This window comes from Volvox carteri (genome assembly GCF_000143455.1).
Source record: "Volvox carteri f. nagariensis unplaced genomic scaffold VOLCAscaffold_56, whole genome shotgun sequence".
NCBI classification, from domain to species: Eukaryota; Viridiplantae; Chlorophyta; class Chlorophyceae; order Chlamydomonadales; family Volvocaceae; genus Volvox; species Volvox carteri.
In genome coordinates this window covers 561,356-574,914 of record NW_003307599.1, presented here as the reverse complement: position 1 = coordinate 574,914, position 13,559 = coordinate 561,356, and the positions used below count along the sequence as shown (strand labels likewise).

General features: G+C 53.6%; 4 protein-coding genes across 4 annotated transcripts; 2 read left to right on the top strand and 2 right to left on the bottom strand.

Moving 5' to 3' along the window:
• Positions 1 to 227: 227 nt before the first annotated feature.
• On the top strand, positions 228 to 1,361 carry VOLCADRAFT_107025 (uncharacterized protein; the record flags this gene model as incomplete). The annotated part of the gene is made up of 4 exons (XM_002955979.1): positions 228 to 281; positions 406 to 636; positions 783 to 939; positions 1,112 to 1,361. The coding sequence occupies 4 exons, from the start codon at positions 228 to 230 to the stop codon at positions 1,204 to 1,206; spliced, it is 537 nt and encodes a 178-aa protein (XP_002956025.1). The 3' UTR covers positions 1,207 to 1,361.
• A 213-nt stretch (positions 1,362 to 1,574) lies between these two features.
• On the bottom strand, positions 1,575 to 3,110 carry VOLCADRAFT_107024 (uncharacterized protein). Its single transcript, XM_002955925.1, has 3 exons — positions 2,813 to 3,110; positions 2,509 to 2,571; positions 1,575 to 2,326 (listed from the first exon to the last, which is right to left on the bottom strand). The coding sequence occupies exons 1-3, from the start codon at positions 3,060 to 3,062 to the stop codon at positions 2,190 to 2,192; spliced, it is 450 nt and encodes a 149-aa protein (XP_002955971.1). The 5' UTR covers positions 3,063 to 3,110; the 3' UTR covers positions 1,575 to 2,189.
• Positions 3,111 to 6,320: 3,210 nt separating this feature from the next.
• On the bottom strand, positions 6,321 to 8,738 carry VOLCADRAFT_107023 (uncharacterized protein; the record flags this gene model as incomplete). The annotated part of the gene is made up of 3 exons (XM_002955924.1): positions 8,428 to 8,738; positions 8,114 to 8,354; positions 6,321 to 7,616 (listed from the first exon to the last, which is right to left on the bottom strand). Exons 1-3 carry the CDS (start codon positions 8,466 to 8,468, stop codon positions 6,321 to 6,323), a joined length of 1,578 nt encoding a protein of 525 aa, XP_002955970.1. The 5' UTR covers positions 8,469 to 8,738.
• Positions 8,739 to 9,243: 505 nt separating this feature from the next.
• On the top strand, positions 9,244 to 12,908 carry VOLCADRAFT_96936 (uncharacterized protein; the record flags this gene model as incomplete). Its single annotated transcript, XM_002955978.1, has 7 exons — positions 9,244 to 9,506; positions 10,532 to 10,743; positions 11,057 to 11,074; positions 11,465 to 11,584; positions 11,892 to 12,145; positions 12,337 to 12,509; positions 12,770 to 12,908. 7 exons carry the CDS (start codon positions 9,244 to 9,246, stop codon positions 12,906 to 12,908), a joined length of 1,179 nt encoding a protein of 392 aa, XP_002956024.1.
• Positions 12,909 to 13,559: the final 651 nt, after the last annotated feature.

The window sequence follows — 13,559 nt, the reverse complement described above, 5'->3', positions numbered from 1 at the left end:
GCAGCGTGTCCCAAGACAGATGGCGGAAGGTTGACTACCTCATATTAGGGCGACAATCGATAAGCAACAGTCAAACTTTTTCGTGTTACACCTGACGCCCAGTTGCAATTCGCCTAGACCATTTTGGGTACCCCCGAGGCAAACGTTATACGACAGTTACGACATTTTCCAGGATGGTGACCGTTTCCCTGCTTTCGTTGCAGAAATACTTTTCCTTTCGATAAACTATGCATGGGCATTTTTTTCAGACTAAAGCCGATGTCCATGTTATAGTTTTTGAGGTAATTTCGTTACCTTACAGCTCCAGCCCCAGCGGCCCGGGCAATGGCGGTGCCACATATTGATGTCTAAAACTATCTTGACTTTATACCCCTCAGCGGGATGTCTCATCTTCATCACGCACAGCAGGGTCACGGAGATACCGGTCTGGCCATGAGGCCCTTGCCGATTTTGGATGGCAGCGATGTTCGGCCCCCGCTGGCTCTGCGCGACTGGGTCCAGACTTTGCCGGCCACCCTTCAGGAAACGCGCACCGCTGCCACGGCTCTGCGCGACTTGGTGCAGGATGCCGTGTACTTGGACGAGGAGTGTTACAGTAGCGCAGTGGAGCATACGCATTACCACGAGAAGCTACATGTAAGGGTTGCTGGTGCAGCGGACCATGGCGTCACGAGTCATGCCGTGCCCAGTGTCCGGGGACGCCAACCCGTCCGTTTAAGCGTACGTATTGGGTGTATGCGCGTGCTTACTGGCCACGCGCGTGCTTTTTGGCCACGATGCAGGTACAACAAAAGCGGGTGCATGACCTGGAGAATGAAGCTGCTGCATTGCGTGCAGAACTAGAGCGCAAGGACGAGTTGCTGACAGCGGCTGCCGCAAGGCAGCGCGAGGCGCAGCGACAAATTGCGGAACTGCAGCAGGAGCTGGAGAACAACGCAGGTACGTTAAACTTATGTTTGGTACTCCAGCCGCGGCTTCCTTTCTTAGGCAGGGCTAGACTGAGTTATCGGCTGTACACAAGCGACCCTGTTCCTGAGGTACGCGGCCACATGCATGGGGGCCGAGAAAAAACACACCCTTACCCATGCATTTTGTTGCTTTGTATGTGCAGTTGTGTTTCGGATGCACTACCAGGAGCTGCTCACCCGTAATGAAGAGATCGAGCGCCTCAAGACAGTGATAGAGGGGCTGCAGGGTGGTCCATGATCTCATTCTTCAAGCTATAATTGCTGTACACTGCTGTATAAGGCCTCCGGCCATGTGGACTCAGGAGGTTTGGGGATAATAGTTGCATTGCTTTTGCGTGGGCTGCGTATCGGCTTTGAATGCGTCGCGGCGCATTTAATGTAGGATGTGGAGCATATTGCCTAATTATATACATTATGCCAAGGGCCAACGGCACGAGCTAAATTGCTTTCTCAGAGGGAGTTGAGAACCTGCTGCGAAATCAGTGGAGAAAAGATGTGGACAGGACGTGTCACTGGAGCCCAGGAGCTCCACAAAGTGTCCAGACACGCATGGGTCGCTGGAAGAATAAAAACTCGTTAGATGTCCAACATTGTACTTTTCTCTCACGACAAGCAATTGTTACACTAGCAGCACAGCAGTAAATTATCCAGCAGCTGCAGGTCTTTGTATACTGTTTTAGTCCCCTCATATACCACAAGTCACTCAAGTCATGAAAAAACTAAAAGCTGCCCTTTAGGAAAACAACCGGTTCCGAAAAGATAAAAATATAAACCTAGGCAATGTCGTAATTCATATACTTCAAAGCCATCAGTAAAGGAAGTGCAACCCTACCCGCTACATAATGCTCTAGATCCGCTTCCCTTCTCAAGGCCACAATCCGCAGCTTTTCAAAAGGAAGTGCACCTGCCCACTAGATCCTCACCAGATTTTCACCAGATCTCCCTCCCGCATCAACATGTAAATTGTACGAGCAAGCGAACATGAAGTCCGGACAAACCCCACACATCTCTTTTGAGTACCAGACCCGCCGCTTGCCAGGTCAGGACCCGAAACTTGGCCGGTATGCAGAACAAGATTGCACCACCACTCACGTTACACAGACGTATACACACACCAGATACACGTATACACATGCATCACCACGCTGACTTCGCCCAAACACCTCCCCTCTATGACCAACTTACATCACTCTTACAGTGCTCTGCCCGGGATCTGAACAATTAGTCGTCGTCATCATCATCATCATCGCTGTCGTCTTCTGGATCAGGCGCCCGTTCCCGGAGCTTGACGATCCAGTGCGTGATTAGGTCCATCTCCTCCAATGTCAGATCCGCCTCGCCCAGCTTGGCCTCGTACTCTGCAGGTCATCATAGTAGTCCTCCCTCTCAGGACAACCACCCTTCTGTTGCGCTTTGCTGATCAATCATGCACGGAGGTTCCAGTCCATTTTAGCGTGAGAAGCGTGATTGGAATGCCGAACAGCACGTACATGATGCAGTCGGGACGGTCTTCAAGTCCTGCCCTTCCTGTCTGCCTTACCTGTGAGCTTCTGAAGTAAGGCGCTCCACTCGTCCTTGTCGAGGCCGGCAGATGACGGCAACCCTGAAAGGCCAAAAGGAAGATGAGCAACATAGGGCTCGATGGGAGGCACATGCTTGACCGCCAACACGGGGGCACTGGAACCTTGCCTAGCACTTACTGCGGCATGGCATAACCAGGTATACGCCAGAAATGCACGACTTTGTCATTCTCATATGTTCACACGTTAGCGGCAAGTCAGGTTGACCGGAAGGAATTAACCAATCTCGGCAAAATACGTCCCCAGGCACGGATTGCGCCTTACCTGACTTGGAGAGCACGTCAATCCATCGAGCGCCCACAAGTGACGGAAACCGATAGTTATCCCCGTACGAATAGCCGCCAGCCTCCTTCCATGCTTCCGCTTCATACGAGGTAAGGTCATACGCCTCAGGCTTCTCACTGATAAGCTTGGTCACCTCGCTAAGCATTGTGATTGCGCGGTTGACCGGGGCAATGGCAGAGTCATCGTATATCTTGAGAACGCGCCGAATTTCATTAACTGAAGCCGCCATGGCCAACAATTCGGGTTAAGTCCAGACGAAGAATGTAGTAGACGCTAACGCCACATTACATGCTATCGCTGCTCCGTTTAGGATTGTTTACCACTGCCAGTTGTCCGGCACTCCGCAAATACGGATATAGATCCAGCGGTTAAAGCTGCCGTCCAGAGCATGCGGAAATGTATGTCAGGAGGATATGCTCCAGCACTCGTGGCTTGTGCAAGTGTGGCCTAAGCGCGTCCGCGCATAACGCGGCATCCGTAAACGAAAGCTTCATTAATGGCAGAAGCTGAGCTTCGTTAAATCCGCATGCCATAGCTGCTGCCTTAATGACACGGCCGTTGTCATGGTCTACGCTTTGCTGAGGACGCGATGATGATCCGTCCTCAGGGAAAGCCTGGATGTTGGTGGGTTTCCGGGCATTGATATCCTTGTCGAGCTTGACCAGAAAATGCTGAAAATGAAGCTCCTCGTTGCTTAATTCAGACGGACACGTCTGTGCACAAGATACCGTATCAACACTACAGTATTTCATTTTGCTCTGCAGCTTACAAACAGGAAGCACACCTGCGCAGGAAGCACCAGTGAGCTAACCTTGTCGAAGTTTTCTGCTAGGTTACTGGCTAAAGCCCCGGTGCCTCCAATTTCGGGCAAGAGAAAATTGTCCTTGACTGCTTCGGGCTGCATTTCCAAGTTAACCCAGCACCTTGAAATAGTGGTTTGCACTTATATTATCTAGTTCTTTGGATCTGCCATATATTATACCAGTTAGGAGCTTTATAACGCTATGTCGTCCACCGTACTGCTGCACCTGGCCACTTAACAACGTCCTGTAGTCAGCGCAACCCGCAACATTCCAGACAGACATAACAAAGATACTGCGAGCAATGGGTTTGGCAGGGCGCTGGTGAATCTCTGCAGAGGATTGGAAATAGTGATTCCAAATGGGCCTGTTCGCGGGGACCTGGAAAGGGAGCCCCCTTTTTGGCAGGTAGTGCGGGGATAAGCATGATTGATCCTACACATCCTCGCCTTCGCTTTACACCAAAGCGACCAGTTTGCAGGTTTTAAGTATTCCCGTGGCATCAACAGGTAATAGGGTAGGAGAGTTGCTCGGCGATTTAGTGCTGTTGCAGTGCTGGATGCCCGCACTGGGGCAGGAAATCCCGGCGGACGGCAGGGAGGTAGGGAAAGATAGGGAACGTTTCGACGTTAAGAATTGGCAAAACTATGCACAGCACTTTACTGAAGACGACGCACCCTGTCTCCAACGCATTTCAGAGGCCATAGATCGTTTTGGAAGCCAGCTGAATTCCAGTCAGGTGGTGGCTGTGCTGAGTGCTGAGCTTACAGGAGTTTTTGCAAGAGCCTGTGGCAGGAAGCGCGCACAAACGCGTACTCGTAAACAGAGTGACACCCCCCGATCGACGAGTGGATGTGCAGAAGCTCGCTCGCCTCTGTTATCGCACAAAGCACGGATCGGGGCTGAAGGTTTGCTCAACGACCAGACGGCAAAATCGGAGTTTTATCATCTGGGTAGGAAGGATCAGCAATTGCTCAGAGAAGCGCGAGAGGCCTATCGGGTGACGCAGTTCGAGGAGCTCTTGCGTAACTGCATTAGCAACCCCAAAGGGCTTTTCGGCAGTTAATGTAATACAGGACGACTGTCCCGTGGTCCCGGCAGTCGGTCGCGCCAAGAGCGCTGGTATAAACTCTGTGGCAACAATAATTGTGTTAGGCAAATTGTTATGTTCACGGGAGCGGTCACCGATGGACGATTCGCTATCATCTATTTTTGCTTCTTTTTTTTGGATTCTTTTAATTGGAGGACTTTTGAGGCTCAGGCCTCTTTCATTAATGGTTGTGGGTCCCGAGCCTTCCCTTTGGTCGCGCGTTTGGCTGTCTACATGACTTGCATTGTCTCATCTGGGTGGCAGTGTAGTTTGTATATTCGTCTCTAGTGCAGTGCACGTCCAGCTGGCCCGCTGGCTCTACTCTTCGTGAGTCTGGAGCCCAGTGTAACAACCACACACAACAATAATGCAGTAGGAGTGTCCCGCCTACAACGACCTTCGGGAAGGGCTCCTCAACCTGTAGGTGTACGTCAGGATGATATCAAGCCTCCGTGCCTAATATGAGATCTGTCATGAAGATAGATGATCAGCGCGGACTTGCGCAGATCGTACACAACATCTGGATGAGGCGACGCGTGCTGATAGCCGAGTAGTAAGCCCTGAGGTCGCTTACCCTAGTAACTAGGGGTTTCTCCTGCAGAGGAGGTTTTATAACACTTTTTTCCTTCTTCCTTTCTTTTTCTTCCTTATTTTTGACTACGCTAGAGCTCGCTGAGGTCCATGAGCCTCCTGGCTTGTCTGGGCCTTACGAGCTCTCGCGAGCTTGAAACATACCATAACTTGTAACAAAACATAACAGCACGATCGTTACCAACAATAGACCGGCTACTGCGTCCAGCATAAAAAGAACGTAATAATAATAGACGTATACGAGCCATATGCATCCATAACTAACGCTTGGAACAGTCGGTGCCCAAGCACCGTGGTAATATACGTCCCGGCTCGGAAAATCATCCGCAGCCCGCATCCGTTCGCTCTATGGATAAGCTGTAAGCACTAATCCAGGAGGAAAATCCAGCACATGGAAACGACCATAACCAACGTCAACTGCCCAATCGCCCAACCAAACTGAGGTTGGCCAGTCACATAAGAGCATTTAGGTAAGTGCATCATCCAAACTATGCACTTCACGACCGGTCTCGGATGCCGCCACGCATATTAGGATGCGAGGAAAAGGCACCACCCACAGGTTACTCAGTCTCGCCATGGGCATCAGTCACGTTAGCTTGGATGATGGCGCCCACAAGGTTTTACTTCCGGTTAGGAAGGGTCCTAAACCTGAAATCGCAAGCCATCCGAAAACCTCGTCATCACAATATGATGACCTCTGCCGCATGTCGCTCGTATGCCGCACTTCGCCAGACGAGATCCATCACCATGACCATAACCACCAACACCTTGACCACCAACACCGAAATGGTGCCCCGCAGCGTCCGGGGGGATGTGCTGGAAATGCATCAGTAAACCCCCCTCCTAAGAATCCCTATGCGTTTTATCTAATCATAGTTTCTAGCACCCGTACTTGCATGACCCCAATGCTGTCCACCAATCGGCTCATTCTCCCACCATCGCTGGCGCCACGAGCATCGCTTTGGCATTTCAATGTTCCAAATCTTCGTCAGCACTTAGAACCGCTTCAGATTCCGTTCTCCTGCTTAATAGTCACCGGTACACCAACCGGCTGAATTGCCGACCCTTGCCGCGACATACTCGGCGCTGGTGCCATGCTGCTCTGAACCCCAACCGGCAAAGCCACCTGCTGTACAGCGGCCGCCGCTGCCACACCAGCGGCCGCCGCAACCCCCGGCGTCCCTGCGTCAGGCATGGCAGGCGCCGGCATCGCGCCGCCGCCGGCTAATGGCATGCAGCCCAGCATGCCCGGGTTCCCAATAGCAAACGGAAACTGCGCGCCCGGTATGCCTGCAGCACCCATGGCTGCCGCCGCCGCCGCTGCCTGGTTAAGCGCCCCAGGCATCAACTGCGGCGGCATGACACCTAACCCGCCAGGCATCCCCGCCGCCGCCGCACCGAAGAAAGAATCCATGGATGCCATTTGCGGCAAGGGCGGAAGCCCAGGCACAGGGCCCAGTCCAGCGGCTCCTGCCGCTGGGCTAAATGGAAACGGTGGCATCATAGGCAACAGAGGCGTTGGCGCCGCCAGCGAGGGCTGCGGCGCGACAGGGGAGGCCCCTGCGAGGGCGGCGCCCGGCGGCGAAGCCGCCACCTGTGGAGCCACTGGCGATGGCCCAGTGACTGCCATTCCGACGCTGCCGCCAGTGGGCGGTGTCGCCGCCGCCGCACACAAGGACGTGGACGCCGCCGCGGCGGCCGTCGCCGCGATGGCTGCCGCCGCTGCCATCGCTGGCGGCGGCGCCATTGCCGCTGCCCGGGGCCCCGCCCACTGGGGGAAGCGGCGCCGCTGGCGGCAGTTTGAGTCCCCCTGTTGGCAAAAACTTGCTTGCCAACTCAAAATTTGGCTTGCACAGGAAGGGCAGGCATGTGACCCATAAGTTCCGCCTATGCTGCTAAGCTGCTGCTGGATCCCTAGAAGGTTGTCCCGGTAGCGTAAAGAAGTCTGTGTTTTCCATCCCCTTGAATGCCGCCATGTTTGATTTAATTGCGCCAGGAGGGGGTAATTCTGTTCCATAAGTTGCGTCAGAACCAACGGCACGCCGGGAGAGGAATCGTCGACCGAGCCAGCCGCTCCGGCCCCGCCAGCGCCGGCCGTACCGGCGCCGCTGCCTTTGCCTCCCTGTTGCGTGTTGCCTCGTGTCTGGACACCGCCGCCGGCTTTGCGCTTGCTGGAATCTTCCAAGCCGGCTCGCCGGGCCTTATCATCCAAGCCGCAAGCCTTGACCCGTAGAGCGACGTCTCGCGCGGTCTTGCTTGGTAGGCTGGCTGCGACATGGATGTACCGCTCGACTGGCGCGTACTGCAATTGGACGAGTTTGACCAGTTTGACGACAGAGTAGCAGGAGAGCCGCAAAAAAATGATATAATTTCGCAGAAAGCGGATAAGGTCCGGCAGTGGGATGCGCGAAAAAAGGAGTGCTTTGCCGAAAGAATTAAATTGTGTTTAGGGTTTTAGCAGCCGCAGTAATAGAAGATTGCGTGCTTTCCTCTGCTGTGCGTGCCTGAGCATGCGGGTTACGGCATCCTGCCGTTCCTGCACGACGGGGCGGGCAGCATTGTTACACGCGTTTTTGCTTTTGCAACAGCATATTACCCACTTCCTACCAGGTGACACCACAATGCCTCACACGATTGCCCACTCCGTTCTATGGTATAAGAGCGACCCATTTGCAATTACACATTTTACGTTGAAATATTGTTGGATGGCCACCAAATTTTGCGCAAGTACCACTCTCTTTTGAACCCCGGCTCCCGCAGTCAACGCCCTACGCAAAACCCAGACGCCTTGCAACGGACCTTGTCGGCTGGGAACCGAGCTAAGGCGCTCTCCAACACGACAAGCTCCTCAGGCGTCCAGTCCGAGCCAGTGGTGCCTTGGAGCTGGAGCTCGAAATCCGTGTCGAAATCCTCGCCTGACGCACTGCTCCCGTTGTTGGCAGGGGCTCCAGGCTGCTGCTCCCTGAGCGTGTTGTTGCTCTTCTCAGCGGAGCTTTGCGATGATGTGTTAGCTGTTTGTACGTCCAAATTGCCATTGGGTCTGCTGCATGTGAACCAATCGGGGATGTCAAGGACTTGGCGGCGTTTGCAAACCAGAGATGCAGGATTCCTACCTTGCTGGCACAGCGGGGAACGTGGCAGCCGTGCTAGCCATACTATGCACGATACAGGGAGACAATCCGTGAAGGCTCCGGCATTCAGTGATGACTTCTAGCCCTACGATGACGTCTGGCTGACCTTTTCATGGGTGCTGGGAGCCTTCCCAGGACCCGGCGTCAACTACCCAAATATAATGAGCAAATTGACCTGTAAGCATACGGGCAATTTAAGAAAAAACGACGCCTGGAGGCGTAGTCCTGGCGAATTCCGGCCGCCGAGAGGCAGAGGACGATTATTTAATATAGAACCAGCTAAAAGTTGCCTGTTGACCGAATGCACCAAACTGCTTCGCATCTGCTTCGCTGTCTGCTCTCGGCCCTAGGCTGTACTACGCCTCGTTTTCGTTCGTCCGGACGAACGTCGCACTTTGCATTCGATGCTTTACAAGTCACACATTACTGCAAGCAGCTCCTAGATGCTATCTCTTGCGTCTCTGTTGAACCCTGAACGCATACTGAAACAGGAGCAGAGGAATACCTCTAAAAATGTCGATGGCTTTCGTCTAAGCAATGGGAATAATTCTTTCAAAACGTATTTTTAAGCCTTAGCGGCCAGATGGGTCGGAAGAAATCTGGGGCCCCAACGGGTCCGTCCAACACATTTAAGTATGGAATGCCAATTTACGGACTCGCATGGCCCGATGGTAAATCGTTCTATGCGTGTGGTGGAGGCGGCAGCGTGTCAAGTGGCATCAAGAACCGTCTTGTATGTGCCGAGGCGGAAAACAGCACGTTGACAGATCAGACTGCTGAGTACCAGTTCGGCTTAAAATGTCCTATGAGGTGATTATGCAAAACGTTGTGCACATTGCTGGACTCAGCGGCGATCCGGGTTCCATGTCTCACTTGGCCCACTTGCCAATGCTCGCAAGGATGGCCATGACACCCGACGGAAAGTCCATTCTGTTTGCGATAGGGAACGGTGGCATTCAGCGACTGGATGTCGACACGCGTGCTAACGTTCCCCGCATCACCGAGATAACAGGCAAGGAAGGGAAGCGATGTACACGTCAAACCCCCGAAAGGGCTGTATGGTACACACAGGGCCGATCCCCTAAGTTGCATCGGCTTTCCTCAAAAACGCGCCTTGCAACCGCTTCGTCATGTCTGAACGGGCTCCTCGCCTCATAGCGACAGCTGTACGCATGCCCCGAGCTTGCTTATTTGCAGAACTCATTGCCGCAGCCTATTTACCTCAGCCGGTTTGCCCGTGCTTGGTATGGCATTTGTTTCTCCGGCTCAGAGGAGTTTTTGTTTTTCGGCCGGCTCTCACACAGGGGGTTTAGTGGAGCAACTTAAGGCGGTTACCATGGATGTGAAAGCCATCGCCTTCCATCCATCCGGGCGTTATGTAGCTCTGGGCGGCAAAGATGGCTCCGTACTGGTGTACGACTGGCCCTCCCTCAAGATGAATCTGGACCTCAGGCAAGTCTAAGTCTCCTCACGGTGCCCGATCCTGTGCTTGGCGTCATGGCCATGCCACCATGGCCTTACTAGCCTGATGACCTTACCTTACAACGGCCGGTATAACCGTACGCGGTTCGGTCCACGCACCGCTTTGTGCAGGCCAATAGAAATGCGCCGAACCAGATCTTACCAGGCCGCCTTACCAGGGCCAAACAAAACCAGACCACAGAGTCCGCAACTGTCCACGTCTCCCTTTCACATCCTTCCCCCAACAAAACGGAATGTGACCCAAATCGGGATCCAAACTCTCCGCAATGGGGGCGAGATATCTGACTGACCCAAGACAATGCCAAATGGAAGGAGCTAAAGGGAAGGTCTGAATCAGAAAGACTGGAACGGGCTAAATATGGATTGGCTACTTGTCTTGCAGTTTCGTGATAACTGATTCAGATGTGCAGGACAGCTTGTTTCCGTGCTTTGGCGCACGGCATCGTCTACTACGGTGTTTCAATCTAATGCGATGTACCATTTATGAGCCACACAGCTCTTTTGTTCGTACATTCATTCGTACATTTATTTCCGTCGCTGCCGTTGCGTCTACATGTCCCTAGATGTCTCCTCTTTGCCTCGCTCGGCCTTGCCGTAATCGCAGCGGCGACCGCAAGCTGTCCGGGGAGGAGATTAAAGATCTGGATTTTGTGCCGTACACACCAGCAGCAGCCGCCAGCTCCCAGCCTTCGGGTGCCAGCCGGGCAGCACCGGGCAGCAAAGCTCTCATGGTCATCCTGGATAACGGCTCCGCGGTTGCAGTGGACGTGGACAAGGGCGGCTCAGTGTTGTGTCGGGTGCAACTGGCTACCAAGAGTAAGCAAGCAAGGGAAAGGGAAATAATATCTGAAATAATAAGTGAAAATAATAACTGAAAATAATAATTGAATCAGGGGTCGCAAGCTTGGAGGTCGCTGTGTTTTTGGGGTCAAGGTTGGTCGCCGGCTTCCCTGGGGCGGTTTCAGGGACTACGGGTAGAGTAAGGCTTTGGAGATCGTTGCGTTTTTCCGTCGCGGGATTTTTGGTCCTCCAAAAAACAGTTGCAGTTACAGTTACGTTAAAGGCGTGACCGGTCTGAGGGACATGACTCAGATGACTGACATACACACACACACACACACACGCACAGATTCGCATGAGGACAGGCGTGCGTGCGGTGAAGGCCTTGTTCCGGGGTTCCATGTGTGGGCAGCACGTGTGGAGAAATCGCCATGTGGACGAGGAACCGGCGGACTTGGCGCTTGCGCGTTGTCTTTGTTTCTGTCTCTTACCTTGATGGGGTGGGCCGTAGCACCCAGCTTGTCCGCAACACACAGGGAGCTCGGCGACGCAACATAGATTGACTTCCAACGGGTCCGTCCTGGCTTCGGCTGGCTGCCTCTACGACTGCGGTTTCTCGGGGAGCCGTCTTCCCCACGAAGCTCGTAGGCAGCATACTGCAATTTATTCTGGTTGCGCGCCCGGCGACATCCACGTCGTATTTTTCCCCTCTTTCCCACATCGCATTCCCTCCCCGCCACATCCCCACGTCTGGCAGGCGAGTTGAAGGACGACAAGGTGCTGCTCATCTCGTCTGACGACCGTCTCCTACTCCACCATCTGCCGCCAGGCAAGTGGTGTGAGCGGCACTGGTACTGCGGCAGCTTGCTGGCTGCCGGTGTGCTATTCGTTGCGATGTGGTTGTAAATTCCCCATGTACAGGATAGGGTAGGCCCTCGCTTCCGCAGCCACCCATGCCCATGGCCACGGTACCTAGATTTACCTTGGCCCCATCGCACTTGTGTGTATCCCCGAACGCACGTTTTCGTTGCCCTTTCTCATTCACGCTATACAACAAACACCCCGTAGATTGAAATGCACACCGCTTGCTCTCGCATTCGATCCGGCCCGTTGCTTCTTTCTTCCTGCTCTGCACGTACGTTCATACGTCGTACGCCGTACGCGCGCACGCGTCCGTTACGCAGGCATGGACCGTGTGCTGTTTACCCGGGTCAAGTGTCGGGAGGCTGCAGCAGCCAGCGGGGGTGAAGGGCGCCCCGCGCTCGCGTGCCTCATGAACAACCGCAACGGCTGCCATCTGGCCATGTGGGAGCTAGGGGACGACGGACTGCTGTCCATGCGAACCGCCTGTAAGGCGGCGGATGCGCCAGGGGCGTGCATGGATGTCAGCACGGACGGGTCGCTGGTCGCTGTGGGCACCTCCGAAGGCGACGTGGTGGTGAGTTCTGTCATTATGCTGTCAGGCCCGGGGGCTGTGCTGGGCGTATTCGTTGGCTTGGCTTCAAAGGGAAAAAACAAATTTCCTAAACCTCTGAAAATTGTAAAGAAAAAATAAAACAACCTTTTAGATACGGATATCGTGTCCCGAAATGTCGCTTGTTTTTGGATTTTCGCTCGGCGGCTTTTCAGCTGCTGGGTTGCCGGCCGCACCTCAGAGTGGTCAAGCGCTTCCCTCGCGCACACATGGTCTTTACCACCATCGTCACCTTCAACAAGGACGCCACCTACGTCTTGTCCTCTTCCCTGGACGCCAGCGTCACCGTCAATTCCACGGCGCTGCCGCCGCCGCCGGACTTCAAAAAGTAAGATAGATGATATGTTGGGGGTTCAGTTTTTGAAGGGCTCGTTGTTGGGGTCGACACTGACGATTACTGCATCGCTACTGCAATTGATATGAACTAATCCTGGTGATGATGATCGCGGCTTTGCTGGCGGGAGCTGATATTTGTCCCTGCCTCTGTTCTCATCAAACTGCCGTTCCGACTCTGCCTCCGTCACCACGGCCACCTGACTCCGCCGCTCAAACCCCCCTCTTCCTGCCGATGCCGTTGCTGTGCTCAAGGTTCCTGGTGCTGGCCTTCCTGTTAATCGCCATCCTGCTGATGTGCTTGCTGCAAGTGGTCAAAGTGCTCAAGCAGCGGGGCATGAGCACGGAGGAGATTCTCGCGCTGCTGACGCGGCGTCCCAAGGAGGAGCTCTGATGGTTGGAAATCGCATGGTTTTGAAAAACTCTCGGAGGTCTCCCTTTTTTAAAGAACTGATCCGCGAGGAAAAGTTGATGGGTATGTTACACGCGGTAGTTTGTGAGACGTGTTGAACGGTTTCTTGCTCGCGTTTTTGCATGTTTTGTCGTGCACGGCAAGTGTGTGTGTTGGCGTTACTTTATGCAGGCGCCATCGAAATGAATAGCGTCAAGTTGCTGGCCCACGTTCACGTTCAAGACCAGACTGAGGAAGTCCAACCAATAAAGAAAAGAAATTTGAGCGATGTCTCTAATAAATGTCGTCGTCTGCCCAAATTGAGATATCTTGGAAGAAATGCTCTATGGGTTATCTGCCATGAGAAATTGCCTGGATAGCTGTTAAGCAAAAATGGAGAACTGGGATTACAGTGGAATCGATTAGATCGCAGGTGCTGTTCGCAACCAGACACGCAACCAGGCAGACAGTTGTTGCGACAGTTTGACGGGGGTAGTCGGCCCATCGACACCGCCGATTACACCATGGCCAAGCAAGCAAGCTCAGCAACATCCGAATGTCCACCTTTCTGAATAATGCTATCCATTCCAAAGGGTTAAGACGTAGTGGGCAAGATCTTCAGGGCAATAGCAAGTCAGAACAAACCGAGTTTGA